Source organism: Cucurbita pepo, chromosome LG05, assembly GCF_002806865.2.
Source record: "Cucurbita pepo subsp. pepo cultivar mu-cu-16 chromosome LG05, ASM280686v2, whole genome shotgun sequence".
Taxonomy (NCBI): Eukaryota; Viridiplantae; Streptophyta; class Magnoliopsida; order Cucurbitales; family Cucurbitaceae; genus Cucurbita; species Cucurbita pepo.
This window is the reverse complement of record NC_036642.1, coordinates 4,865,712-4,885,828: the sequence shown is the minus strand read 5'-3', so window position 1 is coordinate 4,885,828 and position 20,117 is coordinate 4,865,712. Positions and strand designations below refer to the sequence as shown.

Here is a 20,117-nt window from a genome sequence, read left to right as displayed (position 1 = left end):
TGTTCAACTACAAACATGCGAGAGTTTGATCAGTGGGTAGAGGAAGATGAGAGAGAGAGAGAGAGTTTCTTCAGTGATGGGAAGCTTGGACATGGAAATGCAATCGCCATGGATTTTTGTTTGTGGCTAATTCATTGCTCTCAACCTCCAGAACTACCGGAATCCACTTTCTGCCATTTGAAATTCAGTTTTTTTTTCTTTTTTCTTTTGGGTATTATTAATCAAAAGAAAAGCAGATGATTTATTCATAATTTTTTCGTTACTTTTTTTGCTGACGTGGATAAAAAGAAAATAAAAAGGAAACTAAATTTTAAGATAAAATAAATGGATATTGGGCTTTTTTTTTGTGTTAGTGTAAATCACTTTGAAAATGAACCAAATTAGCCATAGAGAAAATTATGTAGAAGGGCTGAGATTATATCTGTCCTCAACTAAAACAATGCATTTAACTAACAATCACAGGAGATCAACCATAATAAAGAGGCTACTCCCACCAGTTTCTTGTCTCTGTTTAGACAGAAAATTACACTTTCTTTTTATTATATATAGCTTTTAAAAGGGATTCTCATGCGTTCTTCAAGAAAGATGGAGCTTCAATTTGCAATTGTGTGAGGACAGAATTTGAGCTAAATCAGAAACATAGTTGCTTACTGAATATGGAACTCCCATGTCGGATTCCTAACCAGCACCCCTTCGACAACATTACACGAAGCTTCGACAACTCGAGAAATGAAATGAAATGACGTTGATTGATGTTAATCAACGCCCTTCCGCTGTGCTGATTCTACATACTGTTCTGCAAGCTTCTTCACCTTTTCACCCTCTTTGATAAGAAAATTTGCATTCTTATCTTTGGAATGGTACTTCATGACCTTCTCGGTGGTTTTTTGGACTGCCCATCTGTATTGTTCGGGTGTTATGATCCCACTCTTGCACAGAGGTCGGATGTGCTCCTTGATGTATGTTTCGACCTGCATTGAGTTATTCTCCAAAGATTATAATATTTGAGGCGTTATTCGATCAGTTCGATGTAAAAAATAGAACGATGGTTCAGGGGTGAGGGATAAAGTGATGAAAGAAATCGACCTTCTTAGCTACAGAATTGTTGCTATCAGACTGCTTATTGTCATCAGCATTGGCTTTCCCCTTCTTGTGGGGAGAACCCTCTCCAGCAGTGGGGATTGGAGAAACAGTGGTAGCAACTGCTCCTTTTACACTCTCCTCACGTTTAATGTCCGATTCATTTCCATCTTGAATTAGCACAGAACTTCCATCATTGGAAGAATCTTTCTGCTCGGAACCAAATGCTGGAGTAGGCACACAACGCTCATCTGTTGGAGTTTCACCTGGAAGATTCTTAATTTGTGGCTCTGTGTCAGGTCCATAGAGTTCTTCATATTCTGCCAAGGAAGGTTCTTCAACTTCGGTACTATTCAGAGGAACAGCAACAGAGCCTTCATTCTCACCCTCTGAAGGGGCTGTTCCGGCCTCCACATTAGTTTCATTTTTCGGCAAACAAGAAGCATCCTTCAGAAGTTCAACACTCTCCGTTCCCTCAGACTTTTCGGCATCTGATGCCTGAATCGAACTTTCAGTGTTTAGGGTGGAAAGAATAACTTTCAATTTTGATTCACCTTCATCTGGTGGTTTCAAAACCTTGGTGGTAGCTTTCGTGGTGAAGCAGCTTTCTTCTTCTAGATCGTACTCAAAATCACCATAGATATCCAAATCTGGCTGGTCATCCATTTCTATTACATTTTCAGGTTCATCGTCTTGCAAGTCTTTCATTGGGGCATCATCATCATCGACTTCAGTTCTGTGTGGAGGGCTACTCACAGGTGAATCAGATAAAAGACCTGCATTTCTTAGTGCTTCTTGAACTTCAGGATCTGTTTCTGGATGAGTGGCTAGTTCAGTTCCATCAATCGGATCATTTGCCTGGGATGAGGAATCCAAATCTGCTGCTGCTGTATTTAATCTGCCAGTGTCGGTGCGATGCAATATCTCCTGAGAACAAAGATTAAGATATACAACTTTGCTGTTTGACCTATCAGCAACCTCCTTTTCTATGTTAATGGCATCTGCAACGGCCAACTCTGTCTCTGCTGTTCTGCGCATGACTGTCAAATTTGTTTTCTTCAAGAACTGCTCCGTCAGGCGGTAAAGCTGAGCCTGTGCATAAGTTGCAATAAAAGGAATGAAAATAAACGAACAACTTGAGGCATTCAATCAACTTAAACAAGTACAACAGTTGACCACCATCAGATGTATTAAATGGATGGTCTACAGAAATCAACGAGAAGGTTCTTGAACCAAGCGCTCAATTGAAAAAAATTGCCGCATACATTTCAAGGATACTCAAGGACCATTAGTAATATAGCAACTGAAGTGTATATTTAAAATTAATGGCTGCAACACAAGGATCCAATTGAGTAACCACACAACATAATCAGTATTAATTTAAAATTTCGAAAAGATCTTTTGACAGTTTTAACTAAAGCATTTTTGGAGTCTTAAACTTGAAGAGAAAAGAGAACTTTCAGTTTTAACCGCAAGGGGAAGCCTTTTGACTCGAAACATTTCTAGTGACTGCTTTATCATGGTGAAAATGATACTCTCCCATTAACAATTATAGACATCTTTTGGCCAATTAAATGAACCTTTTGTAATTCCACCCCTTTCTGTAATTGTTCATTCTTTCCGTTACAATTTGTTTCCTATCCAAAACAAACAAACAGAAACTAGCAGTTTTATTGAATAACAGGAGATGTAGCATCCAAAGCAATGGTCAATAAACTCTCTCCTTTTCCTGATAGAAGCTCTCTCTCATTTTTCAAATAATTTTTTTTCCTTATTTGGTCAATATGGCACTTGGAAAACTCTTTCTAAGCACACACGAAGAGGGAGGAGAAAAGTCATTTTTAAACTTTGCAAAGAAGTAATATTGTCAAAGCACAAAATCTTCCGCACCTGCCTTACTGACATGGGAATTTTATTGTGGCGACTGGGTTCCAATTTTGGTCTCATGTCTATTGGTAGCTGAGCCTGTTTACAGAAACAAAACACGACCATATGTTTCAAAATTCAGACATACAAAATATTATATAAAGTTCCGCACAAGAAACTGAAAATACATACTAGCAATGGATAATTTCCTTTAAGCACAGCCAAGTCTTCGTCCTTTTTGTTTGCTGCACTGGAACCATCACCAGTTTTCCTAGCAAGAACTTCTAGAGCCCATTTTCTTTTATCAATTGCATTATTGGATGTAGAAGAAACAGTATTCTGTGGTCTAATCTTAGAACCAACTGATGCTTCTGAGTTTCCACTATGATTTCCTTTACTAGAACCCGCAGCACTCTTCGAGGCAGACACGGAACAACTATTCCCTGCATTTACTGCCAGAGGAGGAATACCAGCCTTCGTTGGAACCTTACTAGTCCCTGTGAGTGGATCTTTCTTCTGATCCAAAGAAGAGGAAGATTTGAAAGCCGAGAGAGGCTTGATGTCATTATTCCGTGGGAAGACGGATGTATCTGCTACATATAATCGAGAAAGAATCGGATTTGTGGGCTGGCCTTCAGAATCTTGTTTTGCATCTGGACTCGGACCATTTCTTAAGAGGTCAAGGACGGATTTCAAAGTTGCAATCTTTTCGGGCTTTCTCACTCTTATGCAACGATGCTTCCAGAATTCAATTTCACAGTCTCGGTCCCAAGCACGCTTCCTTCTTCCATTAGTAGCCCCATATATTTTCTTTGTCAGACTCTCACGTATTTTCCCCTTTTGCAATAATGATTTTTTCGCCTTCACAGCCAAAGCTGATAATCTTTTCTGAGTCTCGGTTTTAGGGCCTGATATTGCAGCCCTGAACGCATCAAGTAGCTTAGAATCCAAAAGGTTTTCCCCAAAATCTTTTGCGCATTTGTTGCGAACTGCTTCTCTTATTTCATTTCTTAGTTTCTGAACTAGCATGGATGATTCCTGATCCTCGCCAGCTCTTCTCATGATCTTTTTGACTCTCAAACCAGTCAAATTTTCTCGCTCATCCAACTCTTCATCATTAGAATTTGAGCATGCCCCCCTTCCTGGAGGGGGCCTGCGGTTTCGGCCCCGAACTATACTCATTATATCAGCATTGACACCTTTCTTTCTTGATATTCGCTTCAAGCTGGCTTCTGTAGGAACTAATGGCCTAGCCAAACTCTTTGCAGTATCATCTTGCTCAGTTAGCTCCACATCATTTTTAGAAGGAACTGGTTGATTCTTCCCCAGAACAAGTTTTATATCAGAATTGGCTTTATCACCTCCATTATCAGCAGTCTTCTGGATGTGATCACTGAGGGATTTCAGGAACCATCATGACAACAGATTATAAGATTCAAATTTAATCTAAATGGAATTTGTAGAATATAAGTCAAAGAAGCATGTACATCTAAGTAGATTTCAATTAGCATTGGTCAAAAAGTGCACTTGAAACACAATTCATCAACGATAGAGCTTCTGGAGCAAAACAAGAGTACGTTTGGAGATCAAAGGCTTATTAAGCCTGAAGTTCTTAATGGGCAGTAAAAACTTAATATTTTGGTTTGGAATGGTTAACTTTCTTTATCATCCAGAGATGGGAGGTCAAGAATAAACTGAGTATCAGCTCCTAAAGCGAAGGAAGCTAGTCAATTCATAAATTAAGTGAGTTGGCATCAAAAGTCAGAAATTAAGTGGGTTAATGTTGATATTGTGTTAGGCGAGACAAAAAAGAAAGAGAACAAAAAGTATTTACACCAATAGGCGAGACAAAAAAGAAAAGAAAAGAAGATAACTGTTATTAGATAACAACATTGAAACAGTCTGTAAACACATTGCGAGGAGCGAATTGCTGGAAACTTTTTTTTGCTTAAGAAGCAGACTTTTCATTGATAAGCTGGAAACTGTTCTATAAATTTGCATTTGATAGTTTATAGAATTAACCTGCAATCTGTGCGTTTCCTCTTTACACCAATAAGTATAGATGCTTCCGGGGTGGTTTGAGATGCGACATTATCAACTGAAAATATCCAGAAAGAAGTGAGTACAGAAACACCACGAACTCCTTCCTAGTTTCCAAAAACTACATAAAGAGGTAAAACAATTTGAACTTTTCTCTGGACTTGCAATAATTCCCAAAAGCAACAGAGGAAATACTTCCGTACCTTGTAACAAGTGTCCTTCTGAAGAAAACAACTCCGGCTTAACGTGAACACTTCGATCCCCATTTTCATCATTCAAGTAATCAACTAAAAATGCATTAAAAATAACAGCAATGAGCTAAGCCTAAACATAGAGATAAATTTCCTGTTGATTGATATCTTTAGATGGAAAAATACCAGACAAGAATGTGCCCACAGATAAACCAAGATGAAGACCCATGCTCAATTCATCTTTAGACATTTTGTTTACAGGGTGGGATATATTTGAGGAACTTCTGGTGCTTTCAAGGCTACTTGACTCGGTCTTAATTTCATCAGCACTTGTTTTCAACCCAACATCTGTAGGGGAATCATAATGAAAACTGATGGGAGTATCATGTGACAAAGAAAGTTCCAATTCTTTGTCCCCAAGTGCTGGAACAGCAGAAGTAATTTCCATTGATGGGGCTGGCAGAACGAGAGTATTCTCCAATGGTGATACAGTGGCATTTGGCCTACTAGCTTCCGAAGCCAATATGAAATTTTCAATTTTTTTATTTTTTTCAATTTCATCGGTTGACAAAGTGTTATCAGTTTGTACTTCATTAACCTGATTTCCTCCAATCATTGAGACAACCAATGCTGTCTCTCCAGTATCAGCAACGGATACAGACACCTTTCTGGAAAAACTTTGTGCAACCGAAGCATTCATTGAATCAAAGTCACTGTTAAACTTCAGAACTGAATCATTGATAGAAGTTTCCTGATCAATAGCCCCACATCTGCAGGAAAACCATAATACAGATGTGAAAGACAAATAAAGAAGAGGCAAACCCAGGACTGGGTAAATCTGGGTTTAGTTTGAAGAATGTAATTTGAACTTGTAAGACTGGTCATTTTATAGAACTAGTTGAACTTCAAACATTTTTTCTAAAGGACCTACATAAATGCTATGTCAAATCTTATCTTTAATCACCTCGCATTTTAAAAACAAGGCTGAAAGAAGCATGCGCTGCACAATAATACTTTAAATGCGGGGTTTATAAACTTATCAGAAAAAAGCTGAAAAAAAACTTTTCCTGCTCAATCAGTCATTGTTATTACATTTATAGTAGTTTCAAGCTTTTACAGTATGCATGAAAATCAGTCTGAATTAAACCAATAGTTACGAAGCATAAAGGAGTAAATCGATTACTCTGCATCCAATAATGGAAACTGCAAAATCTAGAAAGATAATAAAACAACAGTTTCTCTGACTAACCTTGGGCATAACCATGTACTTTCAGTTGTATCTTCAGGATCAAAATCAACACAGAATGCATGATACCTGTCCCCATACAATTAAAACGTGAACTTATGGAATAAAAGTCAATATAATTCAGTTTTGAACTCAATCACATAACACAAATCAGTAAATCATTCTACATAATCATTTTGTATCCAAAACAAATATAGAGATAATGGAGAGAGAAAAATGAACCCAAGGTATTAAATTGCCTTGCACCAATGTAAGGATGCGGGATGGGGAAGCTAACCCAGGGAAAAAAAAGAGTTAATTAAATAATCAGTAATATAAGAAAAATAAAGAAAGAAAAAATAAAAAGAAGCAACTCAGTTGACTACTTTTTTTGAAATTTTAAATGATGAGAATTGACGGAAGGGAACTCCAGCTGATCATACTAAGAAAGGACCCGAGTGTTGGAGATGCAATTGTTTCTTTCTAATCAGAACAAACAAAAGAAAGCTAAGAAATCCAGAGCCATAATGTTTCCTTTTCTTCTTGAATGAAGAGCCATTGTCAATAGAAAGCCTTGAGCCTTAAGGATGGTGCACCAAAACTCTGGAGCAAAGTTGCATTTAACAAAGATGTTGTCCTGAACTTCGTTACTATTTGTACATGGGACACACCATCAAGGCAATAAGGAGCAGTTCAACTGTCTCTTTTGGATCACCTTGTGAATTGATGCCACCTTTGTGACTAAGCTCCCAAAAAATATCTGATCTTCTTTGGGTATTTGAGAAGTTACAAGCATGGTTAAGAAAGGGATGCTTGTTATTGGAAATAACACCGAACAAAGGCAATCATAAATATATTATATATGTAGATCATATGCTTAAACATGCATGCAAATACATGTATATATGCACATGAGAACATACGAATATATACATATGCAAGCATCAATGCATGTGTGTACTTCGGGCCGAATGCTCCAACTTTACCATGTATCACAAGAGTCACAAGCAATTGAGGTATCAAGATCAGATTCTCCTTCAGTAAACCCAGATCCATTTCTAATCTTACAGCCATCACCATCCAAGCAGATAACTGCCTACAAAATGAAGCAGTACATTAGTAATTATACATCGGACTTTCAATTATTCAATACTATAATATAACAGTAAAAGTGGGTAAACATTTTCCAGGGCAATAAAGTTTCCATCCTTTATTTCTAGTAAATTTGAAAAAAAAATTAGTGCTGTACCAAATTTGAAATTTCCAGGGCAATATTTATGTGAACGTTACTTGTAATAATACATGATCAATCTGAACTAAATCTCCTTCCTAATATTAATAATTTATTACCTCACATCTTTTAAACTTTAGCATATAAAGAAAATAATATGGATATTCTGAGTAGACAAGTATTTGTTTCAATTGAACTACTTATTTCCGTAACTATTGCTTTCGTTTCCTTTTCTTTTCTTTTTTTTTTTTCTTTTTATGAAAAATGAGAATTGCATTAAAAGGAGAAAAATGGGGTGAACAAACCTAGAGGCCGGGGTAGAAGGAGCCCCAGCCTTGAACAAAATAAAAGAACGTTTTCCAGTTGTTCAAGACTGTAGTAAGGTTTTAATACCAGAGAATTTCCTGTGACTATACGCTCAACTAGAAACTGTATGCTGTTCACTTAAAAAAACTCAAAATAAGAAGACTTATCCTCCAAGACCCTCTGATTTCTTTCCAGCCAAACGTGCCACACCTGTGCCCTGACCACACAAGACCACAAAATGTTGGCCCTTTGGGCGTTTTCCACCCTGAACACGCCTCTAGGAGTCAGCTTTCTTTAGATATCGGCAAACAACCACTCACCCCAAAGCTATTCATGAGGGAGAACCAACCATTGGCAGAAAATAGGCAATGCAGAACCAAAAGATCCAGATTCTCCTCTTTCAAGGCAAAGACAGCACACCGACAGTGAGAGAACCCAGTTCCTGCATTTCTTTTGAACCATTTACCGAGTATTCCAAAATTCTATGAACTATAGACCTCAAAAAAAAACCTTCACTTTTTAGGGCACTTAAAATGCCAAATAGCATTTAAAATATGAGACTTCACTGAAGAGGCAGAACCCATCAACTTAAAAAAAAAAAACAGACTTTGAGGAGAACACCCCCCCTGCATCAAGAGACTACAAAGATCGGTCATTGGACTCTCCCAACTGGACAACATCAAGTGCATCAATCAGCCCAACCCAGCTTTCCAGCTCCCTATCAAAGAGACCTCTCCATAGTCTACCAATCTATCGCCTCACTATTCCGCATCCTGCTTCATCGAAATGGAGAAAGTATCTGGGAATTTCTCATCCAGCATTAGACCCCCCACCCACTTGTCCTTCCAAAATCTAACCTTACTCCCATTATTTACTTTAAAATTAAGAAACCAGAAGAAGTTATAGTTCTAGGAAATTTCTAACCATGACTTTCCTCTCGCTTTTCCCTTCGGCTCAAAGAGTCTTCCAGCCATTTGGCTCTTGACCGTAAACACGACCTATCAACCTTCTGCGAAGAGCCCTTTCTTCTTGAGTGAACCTCCACAACCACTCAGTAATAAGGTGCTGTTTCTTTGCTGGTAGGCTCAAAAACCGAGACCCCCATAAGTAATGGGAGAAAAGTTTTTCCCCAATTCACCAAGTGACAAAACGGTTTATGAGTTCCTCCATCCCAAAAAAGAAAAAAAAAAATCCCCCGTTTCCTGTGTAACTCCCACAAGATCCTTCAGGACCGAAAAATAATAGAGAGGGAGACTACAAAGAATCGATTGAGTTAGGATAAGATAACCTCCTTTAGAATCCTTGTTGTAAATTAATCAAACACCTGGTCCCAAAAAAGATTTTTCCTGAAAATTTACCCCCAAAGGATCCCAAGGTAATTGAAAGGCAGAGCATCAATTCTACAACTTAGCATTGCAATTGTGCCTTCTCTCATCCTCTTCAACATCAATCTCAACAATAACCATTTTATTTAAATTAAGATTAAGGCCTGAAACATGTAGAAAGATAGAAATAACAGACCACCAATTCATCAAAATGGAGAAAATATCTGGGAATTTCTCATACAGTGTTATAACCCCCACTCAATTGTCGTTCCATAATCTAGCTTTACTCCCATTACTTACTTTAAGAAGAAACTTGAAGAAGAAGTTATAGTTCTTGGCAATTTCGAACCATGGCTTTCCTCTCGCTTTTCCCTTAGGCTCTAGAGTCCTCCACCCATTTGGCTCTTCACCATAAACACTAGTTATCACCCTTCTCCAAGAGTCCCTTCTTCTTGAGTGAACCTCCACAACCGCTTTAGTAATATTGCATTGTTTCTTTGCTGGAAGGCTCCAAAGCTGAGACCACCATAAAGTAATGGGGGAGAAGTTTTTCCCAATTCACCAAGTGGCTACACTGTTTATACATTCTTCTATCCCAGAAAAAATTCCTCACCAACCTATCCATTTCCTGAGTAACTCCCACAGGAGCCTTCAGGTCCGAAAAATAATAAAGAGGGAGACAAAGAACTAATTGGGCTAGGGTAAGACGACCTCCCTTAGAAAGAGTAAGGTTACTCCACTTGCATATCTTTTTTGCAAATTTATCGATCACCTGGTCCCAGAAGGATTTTTTTNNTTTTTTTTTTTTTTTTTTTTTTTTTTCTTCCTAATTTCCTCCAAAGGAATCCCGAGGTAATTGAAAGGCAGAGCATCAACTCATCCTCTTCAACATTAATCCCAACGACAGCTATTGTAGTTAAATTAAGAGAAAGTTCTGAAGCATGTAAAAAAGTAGAAATAACAGACCACCAATTCTCAAGCAAATCTTCTTGGTTTGGGCTGAAATAATTGTATCATCTGCATCTTGAAGATGAGAAATCTCAATTTCAATCCTTGCCGCATGAAAGCCCTTGAGAATCATTCTTTAGCAACAAACAGAATCAGCCCTTAAGAATCTTTCCGTAACTACTGCTTTCATCCAAAACTTTTTAATTTGAAACCTTGCAACCCAGCCTCTTTCTCAAATTCCTATAGTGTACCCCATGCTCCATTGCAAAAATCATCTTCGATTTGAACCACATGGCCTTTTATTGAATAAGATCTCCAAAAATATCCNCCCCCCAAAAAAAAGAGAGAAATATTTCTTTTGCGCAAGATTTGCACTAACTTGAAACCTAGACCACCCGCCGATTCTCAATGAAAGTTTGAAAACCACAGATTATGATGATCCAGCATTTTCAAAAATGAAAGTTAGTTCATTTANAAAACTATTTAAAAATAAAATAAAATTAAAAAAAAAAAAAAAAAAAAAAAAAAAAAAAAAAAAAGAGCAGCTCATCTTATCAGGACTCCCAAGAAAATTAAAATTATCAAAAAATCTTCTTTTTCTTGTGTAGTGATTGTCGGTTATTATAGAAAATTGGAACAAATGTTGATGAAAATTGACCCCAAAAGTGCTAGAAGGATTAAAAAAGAAAGACAAATTACATTCTCGTCAATATAGTATGATGGAAAAGAGATGTTACTCTTTCCCTCAAAGCACCAATCGTCATTTCTGCAGAGAAGTAGACATGAGATGTTAGTTTACTAGATTTTGAAAAACTAATAAGAGTGAAAATATAAGTGGGATCAATTTGACGATTTACATATAATTCCACATGAAAATTTAATAAGTGTAGCAATTATTACCAATAAATATAAATATGTGAATTCCAGGAAACATACTTTAATTCTCTCCAAAGCAAATACATTGTAACAAGGCCTGGACAGCCAAGAAATCAGTAAGGAGCAATGAGACATGGGCAAGAGGGCTATTATTATCTGTAACCTTTAAAGGTATATTATGCTGACAAGAACAAGCACTGTAGGTTTTTACGAGTGTTTAGGACAACTTGAGTGACCCTTGACGATTCTCACTGTCATATCTTGTAATCAGATGGTGAAAAAGTAACAGAAAATGGAGTGTGGTGCCATATATTACAGAATATAGATTACATTCTCTACTCTTCACTAGAATAGGACTCCTATAAATATACATATGTATGTATGTGCGTATGTGCGTATGTGCGTATGTATGAGTTTGTACGAACGTAAGAGATTTTTATCTTCTTGTCAATCCTGTGGCAAGAAAAGGCTTAAGGATTTCTTCTTTTTTTTTTTTCTAGTAGGTTGTTAAGATTTATTCCTCCTCCATCTGGTAAGACCTACCGCTTGAGGCATGCGTAACCACTATGGGAGGTTACTTAACATCATTGCACATCCCAGAAAATTGCATCTAAGCTAATTTGATAACTTTTCCACCCAACTTGCTCCATGCACATTACTAACCATCTTGATGAAATTTTGAGTCAACCAACATTGCACAAGCTCCAGTTCAGTAATGTCCAACAGAATAAAAGCTCTTGTGCAATGTGAAAACAGCTATTTTTACTTTCTTTTCAGTTTTAAGAGTCCAAATTGCATCATTATTAGAATACAGCTCTGATGAATATGCATCAGTAAATATGATAGTATTCTCCTTTGCTAGCCATTTTGTAACACCATGTATACCACATAAATGCATTGGAGATCAGCATAAATAATTGTACAAATAATAGAAAAAATGAAATAAGCAAACCTGCTAAATGATTCTTCATCTACTTTGTTGCTCCCAATAGTATCATACACCTACAAACCAGATCAAGATTTCAAATTTCAGCTATTCCTCAAATTTTTTCTTTATCGAGAAATCAAACTTCCAGTGAGGAAATGAAATAATACGTAACAGCAAAGGCCTGCAACAATGCTAAAAATGTAAGCAAAAGGTATAGCTTTGAGCGAAGAAATGTGTAACTTACTGGAACACATGTGATGAGCTGAAATTCTTTCTGGCAAAGTGGACAAAGGTTTGTAATAGTTGCCCAGTTGTCAATGCATACAAAACAGAACCTGAAAGAAGATGGACAAATTGTTATAATTATAAACCATTTGTAAATGCATACAAAACAGAACCAGAAAATAATATGGACAGAGGATGATAAATTTTTCTTATGAAAATCAACACTTTGCTTAACATGAAAAAAAATATAAAAGAGCATGCAAAAAGACAGCGCAAACCAAGGAATCATGACGACTACCTATACAAAAACAGACTCCCACCCAAAAGAATAAGTCCTAGCAGATAACTATAGAACTAAACATTGAACCTAGCCGTAGAGACCAAACCTCATCACTAGCTCTTACTCCTTTAAAAATCCAATTGTTCCTCTCAATCCAAATGTGCCATAAAACTGCAATAGAATCCAACCCTCAAAAGGAACCATCCCTTGTCTCGAAAGAGGTGGAACCCAAAAGACCTCGTGGATCAAAGAACAAAAATCTCTATGCAGGCTAAAGAAACCCCAAACCGCAACAAAATGTGGTCTCCGTTCCAAAATGGAAGATGCTAACAGACATTTCTAAGGGACGTGATCAGACCCTCAACCATACGTCAATAGACAATGCATCAGTGGGTCCTCAATAAAAGGACAAATCTCTAAGCAAGGTCCAATATGTTCACCTTCTCCAGTAAAACCTACCTAGCAAAAGATTTTACCTTCTTAGGAAGTTTCACCTTCCAAAATGAGGAATAAAGAGAACATCTAAGGGCAGGTGCATTGCAAAAATATCTGTCCTCCTCAAACTAACTGGAAAATCCCTTAACAACTATATGAGATTCACTGCGTCAGACGTCTCCCTGTTTGACAGTGGACGCAGAAAACCAAGAGAAGGTTTATAATTCTAACCCAATACTCGATGCATACAAAACAGAACCTAAAAATAAGATGATGGAGGTTTGTACTTGTAGCCCAATTGCCAATGCATACAAAAACTGAACCTGAAAATAAGATGGTGGAAACATCTCTCCTACCCTCTCTCCTCTCTCCCTCCCTACAATGAAGGCTTTGGAGCCTTGCAACTTCAATCTACTGTAAAATAGACAGCCTTTCCACATATCTCCCTCTAGTAAGTAGCATCATATATCGACATTCTTAACGAAAGCAGTAAAGCAACACAAGTTGACAAGGGTATTTATCTGGGTGACACGGTTCAACAAAATAATAACACCAAAATAAAGCTGAAAAAAATACATAAGATCTTTTGAACACAATGAATAGTGATGACCACTACATGATTGTGGACAATTGGAGTTGACATAGGTACACCTTGAAAGTTGGAGTAGCTACTAATAAAGGCACTTGAGCTTTGTAAAGGACCTGCCAACTTTATATGGTGGATGAATCAAGTTCTTCAATCCTTTATTGATAAATTTTCAATGTTGATGTCATCATACAAAGAGCATGTCTGAATCAGATAACTTGTATCATTGAACAGGAGGTTATTCAGGAGCATTACACGTAAGCAAACTATTTAGCGTAACCAAATGCACCACTAGCAAACTTCACTTCTTAGGAAATGCAGTAGGTGAACAAGCGAGAGAAAATCCAAATTGGAAGTACTATAGTAGTGACCAGTGACGGCTACTGTGAAAGAAATTCAAAGCTTCCGTAGATTGATCACACTTCACCGCAATTTCATCACAAATTCAATTCAATAGCATCGTCCCTCGTTATTTATTTTTTCTCTCGTGAATTAAAAAAAAAAACGTACTTTGGGTAGGGGAACAAAAGGATATCTGCAACCTCCTAGACTAACCTCAAATTTTTCTCAGCAAATTACGTAGTTCTGGGGCTTGATTTTGAAGAAAATTTCGCGAGACTTGATGAGCACAAATTGTGACGGATAAGAGGCAATGCCAAAAAGAACTTCAAGAGGGTATTTGGTTGGCCAGTTAAATCAATAGTAATGAAAGCAATTCTTAGACACAATTATAATGATATCCCTATTCACAACTTCCTTTTCCTTCTCATTAACCTTCATTCCACAAGTATGGTTAAGTTTATACCAGTTTCTCAACCTGGATGGACGCTCAGCCTTTGACCAGCTATGCAAAAGGTTTCATACCTAAGCTAACCGACACCTCCTAAGAACTAGTCACCACACACCTACTAAACTCCAAAATTAACAGAAAGCCTTTCAGCCATCTAGGTTTCTATTTCTAGGAACTTCAAATCTATTTCCGCCACTACTAATTTCAAGCATGAGAAAGAGAGCTCATGAGAAAGAGGAAGCCCTTATGCACACCTTTTTCACCTCAAGAAGTTCAGTCAAAGAGAAAAGCTTCTATTCTTCTCTAAAGAGCACAAAGAGATCGGGTAATTCCTGTCTTCCATCTAAACTAGCATTAAGAGACATGGCTAAAACTAAATCAAACTGAGAGGATGCTGAGAGTTGAGAGAGATACGAAAGAAAATCCATCTTTCAGAAGTTAATCAAGCATAAAATGACATGAAATTTCCAGGAACGGAAACTGAGTAAGCATGTGTACCAGTGCTGGCAGCAGTCCAGAACACCCCTATCAACAATGACATCCATGCATATCCCACATCTTTCCACCTCATCAGAAACCTCCTGTAACACGAGAACAACTGTATCAATAACCATGATGAAAATCGTAAGGGGGAATAAGATATGAACATAACCACAGATTCTTTTCAACTCCAAAAGGCCTCTACTGCATTCAATACGATCATACTATGTAGTATTAGCTGATGGCGACAGAAACAAAGAGAAAAACAAAGATACTAACTAGAAACTTACATAATTGATATCGTAAGCCTCTGCAGTTTCTTCCTCCGTTCTCCCACTTGGAACCAAACCCTCCTCCATCATATTACTCGTAGGATTCCTAGAGGTCAAATAACGGAATATGTTCAAGCAATTACGATGCAGAAAGGTGTAGATTAATCACCCGTCCCATAGAGTACCCCCACAACTCCTATTTTAGACGTTGATGAAGTGGAATTCCGATGAGCTAGAACTCCATTTAGAGGAGCCCATTGGAATGCTTTTCCAGGGCAATTTGTTTGTTCAGAATCACGTTCTGTGAAGGTTCCGTGGCGATGGCGGTCAGATCATCGCTGAAAATGGAAAATTGCAGAAGAGGGTAGGTAAGTTTCACATGAAATTGCGGAACCGATGATCTCTCTCTCTCTCTATCTCTTCCGGATTTTCTCTCTTTGCTCGGTTTTTCCAGAGAGAAGGTCCGACGATTTTAGGTTCTGTCAGTCAGTTTGAATTGGGCTACAGAACGGCGGGCCCGTCCATGGCCAATTATCTGGGCTTCTCTGTACCCATTGACCGATTAACAGGAGCACTTCTCAACTTTCAAATATACACCAATATTAAATTATAAACTTCATCAAACAATGGTGTCTATCTAGTAAGGGTCTACGGGTCGGGTCATGTTTTTAAATCCAAGCCAGATACTCTAACTAAATCCGTCCTTTACAGACGGGTCGGGTCAAATCGGGTCATATTTTAAATTAAAGTGAAATATCCAAACTAAATAGGTCATATATATATATATATTATATAATTGAGATTGAGTTAGGTAGGCACATATTATGTCACTTTATGGGGGTGATATTTAATGTTGCAATTCATGTCACGTTAAAGAAAAGTCAAGCTTCATTTATTTTTTTATTGTTACAAATTTTGGGTGAACGTTAATCTAAAGTTCTACTTTGAAAATGTTCATGGCAAGGCAAGTCAAGAGTTTTTCATTTTGAGGTCCTATAAAATCATGTATGTATGTTATATTTGTAAAGTAAACTTGAAAATAGAGTAAAAAGATCATCTGTGTTTTTCTTTAACCAATGACTAAGTTTAGTTTAATCTTTTCTTTAACCAATGACTAAGTTTAGTTTAATCAATAATTAAGTTTATTTAATTTTTTCTTTAACCAATGACTAAGTTTAGTTTAATCAATAATTAAGTTTATTTAATCTTTTCTTTAACCAATGACTAAGTTTAGTTTAATCAATAATTAAGTTTATTTGCAATTATATCTAGTTTAGATTGCATGTATTGATTCATACAAGCTAGACATAATCAATCTTCTTTATAATACTTATTCGAATTTCAAACTAGTATTACTAACAAGTTGCAAAACTAGTATTACTAACAAGTTTCTTTGCAACGTAGTTTGTTACATGTTTAAAATCATTCAATTTTAAAATGATCGATTTGACTTATGAAGTAATTGAAATGTTTAACAAGCGAGATAGATATATGATCACACCCAAAATAATAAATATTATCTATTTATTCTTGGCATATTAAATGTTACCATTAAGATAGTGAGTGAAGTGGAGATGAACGTGATTATTTTGTTAAGCAAGCAACCATCAAATTAGGTAGAGGGCCCTCATTTATAGCGAAGAAGGCCCAACCACCACTCCCATTATCAGTAAAAGACCCAAATTGCTGCAAAAACGCATCACATCCATCCAAACTTACTTACAGAACTTGACATTTACTATAAACACCAAGTCATTAAAACAGAAATCATCTCTAGGTAGGCTGCAGTATCGTCTTTCAAGTGATGAAAATATGGGTATCGAGTTCATATTGAGGATCTTAATGGGAAATCTATGAATTTCCAAATCTAATGGATTGTTGAAACCCCTAAATTTTGAGTGAACCTGGGGATAGCAAGTTCCCCACATTTCCTAAAATAACAACTCGAAGTATCCATGAAGGTGTAGATTTTCCCTTGTCAGAATTATAAACAAGGATAACCTAAACAAAATGAAATGGTTTAGCTCCGTTAACAATTTGCAATTTAACCTACGAAGAGACAATTCTCAAATGCTAATCCACCGTACATACATAATTGATAAAATACAGGTCTTACAAGTTCAAAAGCAGAAATATCTAGGAGTACCTATAGATATTTGACTGCAACCGCAGATGTGGTTGCCACCACTGGTGAATGCCATGAGCTTGTTTGAAGTCCTGTACAGGAGATAAATTTGTGATCAGGTTTGCTGATGGAATGAGATGAAGTGGCTCTGAATCCCTCCCAATTGCATTCATCAAAAGACCTCCGATCGAGTTTCGGGTTGCTAATCGCTCGATGCTTCCTGCACCTATCTCTTCCATGTTCTTCCTGTGTTCGAAATATCCAATGTATTCTGATCCTATATGATCTGATGGATTAACAAATAGAGATGGTACCCATGCTGAAATGGCAAAAAAGGGTTCCTCGGGTGGATTCCTCTGGTTATTGCTACTGGCCTTCAAAGCAAAGGCAAGTCCTGCTGTGATAACACTGCCAGCAATCCGTATTCCATGTTTCAATTTCTTGTCCTTGATTCTCTCAATTGGTGCAGAGAAGAATGGTGGATTGAAGAGATATGATTTGAGGAAAATGCCTGTTCTTGCCATGGTTTTTCCAGTGAGCATTGCCATGGCTGACCCCAGGGAATGGCCAGCTAACCAGAGATTTGAATCACCAACAGTAGCAACCATGTTTCTGACCACTTGCATTGCGATCTCAAACCGTGATGTCCGATGCAGACCATTTTGAATGAAGTGGAGATCTAACTCTATATCACGAGAGACAGAATCTGGTTTGGTCAGGGTGCCTCGGAAGGCAATCACATAACGGGGACTCCCATCGTTCTTGTGGTCGCCTTGAAGCAACATTGGTTTAAATTCATAAACGGCACCAAAAATGGAAGAGTCAACATCATCGACGAGTGGACGAAGCAACCGAAAGTGGCAGAATTCCCACCAGCGGGGAGCTAAGGCCTGAGAACCTTGACGCTTCTCCTGTCGATCCCGTTCTAATATGTAGACACCTTGAACCAAACAAGCAGCAACTGACCTTCTGTGATCGGCATTCTCCCTGCAGTCATAATGTTATCATCTACTCAATCAAATAATTTAAAATAATCATTAACAACATAAAACATTATTAAAAAAACATCACAAACTATGAAATTCAGGGAGGGGAAAATAGAGCATATGCAAAAAGGGTTAAGGTTTTATTGTTCATAGAATTGATACAGACCGAACAATTTATTTATACTAAAATCTGTCTAATTTTGAATCATAATTCAAATAGGAAATAACTCAAACAAGAAAATCTAATATAACTCTAAATAATTGTCTTAAAATATGATTCTAACAAAAACTACTTGGTTCATGTACAAATCGCCAAAGCTGGAAATAAATAAGTGAACATTTGGGCCGATCAACTAAGGGACCCTCTGAAAACATTTCAACATTTCATATGATAGTAATAAACATTGGACTTCTATTTTTATGACAATAGGAGGAAAAATTATTCTTACCAATTAACAGGAGTCAAGTGTAATGGCCCTGAAAGTTCAAAAACTTCCCTCTCAGAGGCCATTACACTCAAGATTCCTCTCCTTTCCACCTGAAAGCCAAGCTGCTCTTCACCAAGGAAGACAAGGTTCAGAAAGTGATTAGAACGTCATTGAACCTGTCTCGGACATTGTAACATCAAGCACGAAAAAAAATTGTAACAATTAAAAGTTTGTTCACCAAAATGCAAAATTTACAGAAGTTCAATTCCTTCTTTTTTATCGGACAATGAAAATATAACCTTTGAACAAAAAATAAGGTTTAAATTTATGTATAAAAAAGGTTCGTCCGTTAGCTTATTGTCATCTAGTAAAAAGATAAGGCGCTGCCCCAAAACTACCAGAGTATTGATTATTTAAGCTACGGGAGCAGAAAAACAACATATTAACCTAAACCAATTCGCTATTGCTCTGGATTTCTCATACAACCACAATGTAGCTATCCATTATTTCTCTTTATTCTCATATAAAATAACTGCTTGTTTTTTCGAGATCGTTTTCCAGAACATCACGCTCCAGAGTCTAGAGCATCAATTGCAGAAAGCCAAAACGAGAAGATCTATCGAAACAAAAATCACAAGTCCGATATAATTAGCACTGTTACAAGAAGGAAGTCCAGGAAAGAGGAGATCAACAACTTTGATCTTCAAACATGCAAACAATCTCCGCGATGAAAAACATTGGCATTTCAGAAACCACTGCCGATCTAAATCAAAATTGAAACAATCAACACGACATTGCAAATCGAAAGGAACAACAATAAAAACGAGACGCCTACCATGAAATGAGTCTGTAAAGAGAAAAATCAGACGGGTAAAAGGCAATGGACTCACAAATTACCTTACAGACGGCAATGCATCGGCCGAACCGACGCTTTGAAGAAGGACTTCGTCGATGAATGCAAGTTATTCGGAATCGGAAGCTCTTGATTTCAATTTACAGGCGACGCTTGACCTTTACGGGGAGAGAGATAAAAAGCAACAAGACACCGACTCTCTTGGGAGGTTTTGCCTTTTTTTAATTTAATTACAAGTTTCCCTCGCACCTGATTTATCGTTTATAACCTACCAAGTAAATGTATTGTTAACTCTTTTGTTTTAATTTTTTTTATTTCTTATTTTATCACAATATTTTAATAATTTTCATGTTTTTTTAACCATTAGTTCTGAAACAAAATTCAAAAATAAAATAAATTTTCATTCCTTTTTTATTTTTTAAATATGAATGATTTCATAACCAGAAGTAAAAATAGATAAGGAAACAGATAAATTCATAAATCTCATAGGTTGAAATAGTGGTTAATAAATTTAATTTTTAAAAATTACACGTAAATGAGGCCTAAAAATTATTTTCCTTCTTCAATGCTTCAAAACTTACCATCAAAGTTATTAAATTTTAATTCATTTTAATTATAATATGCAAAGAGAGAGAAAATAG

General features: G+C 36.9%; 2 protein-coding genes and 1 long non-coding RNA gene across 8 annotated transcripts; all 3 read right to left on the bottom strand.

Annotated features, from left to right (window-relative positions):
- Positions 1-387: 387 nt before the first annotated feature.
- LOC111795950 (uncharacterized protein At4g10930) lies at positions 388-15,630 on the bottom strand. 2 transcript variants are annotated; one of them, XM_023678594.1, is made up of 14 exons: positions 15,103-15,630; positions 14,831-14,913; positions 12,261-12,351; positions 12,041-12,090; positions 10,912-10,978; positions 7,389-7,498; positions 6,427-6,492; positions 5,364-5,947; positions 5,190-5,273; positions 4,969-5,044; positions 3,139-4,339; positions 2,971-3,045; positions 1,087-2,172; positions 388-971 (listed from the first exon to the last, which is right to left on the bottom strand). In XM_023678594.1, the coding sequence occupies exons 1-14, from the start codon at positions 15,172-15,174 to the stop codon at positions 756-758; spliced, it is 3,861 nt and encodes a 1,286-aa protein (XP_023534362.1). In that variant the 5' UTR covers positions 15,175-15,630; the 3' UTR covers positions 388-755. The 2 variants fall into 2 exon arrangements, with proteins under 2 accessions (XP_023534362.1, XP_023534364.1); XM_023678596.1 differs by lacking the exons at positions 12,261-12,351; positions 14,831-14,913; positions 15,103-15,630 and having other exon boundaries at positions 7,389-7,494.
- On the bottom strand, positions 7,873-9,558 carry LOC111796054. Its single transcript, XR_002815276.1, has 2 exons — positions 8,289-9,558; positions 7,873-8,204 (listed from the first exon to the last, which is right to left on the bottom strand). It is a non-coding gene; the product is annotated as an uncharacterized LOC111796054 (long non-coding RNA).
- A 1,404-nt stretch (positions 15,631-17,034) lies between the features above and the next one.
- On the bottom strand, positions 17,035-19,710 carry LOC111796010 (GDSL esterase/lipase At4g10955-like). 5 transcript variants are annotated; one of them, XM_023678689.1, is made up of 3 exons: positions 19,521-19,710; positions 18,645-18,750; positions 17,035-18,196 (listed from the first exon to the last, which is right to left on the bottom strand). In XM_023678689.1, the coding sequence occupies exons 2-3, from the start codon at positions 18,704-18,706 to the stop codon at positions 17,221-17,223; spliced, it is 1,038 nt and encodes a 345-aa protein (XP_023534457.1). In that variant the 5' UTR covers positions 18,707-18,750; positions 19,521-19,710; the 3' UTR covers positions 17,035-17,220. The 5 variants fall into 5 exon arrangements, with proteins under 5 accessions (XP_023534457.1, XP_023534453.1, XP_023534452.1 ...); XM_023678685.1 differs by having other exon boundaries at positions 18,645-19,386; positions 19,521-19,709; XM_023678684.1 differs by having other exon boundaries at positions 18,645-18,799; positions 19,521-19,709.
- Positions 19,711-20,117: the final 407 nt, after the last annotated feature.

Coding starts and splice junctions, on each gene's coding strand:
- LOC111795950 (XM_023678594.1), bottom strand. CDS start 15,174: ATGATGGAGGAGGGTTTGGTTCCAAGTGGGAGAACGGAGGAAGAAACT. Junction 10,979..12,040: donor GATGAAGAATCATTTAGCAG/GTTTGCTTATTT, acceptor ACTTCTCTGCAG/AAATGACGATTGGTGCTTTG. Junction 5,274..5,363: donor TGTGGGCACATTCTTGTCTG/GTATTTTTCCAT, acceptor ATGCATTTTTAG/TTGATTACTTGAATGATGAA.
- LOC111796010 (XM_023678689.1), bottom strand. CDS start 18,706: ATGGCCTCTGAGAGGGAAGTTTTTGAACTTTCAGGGCCATTACACTTG. Junction 18,197..18,644: donor CACTTGACTCCTGTTAATTG/GTAAGAATAATT, acceptor TTATGACTGCAG/GGAGAATGCCGATCACAGAA.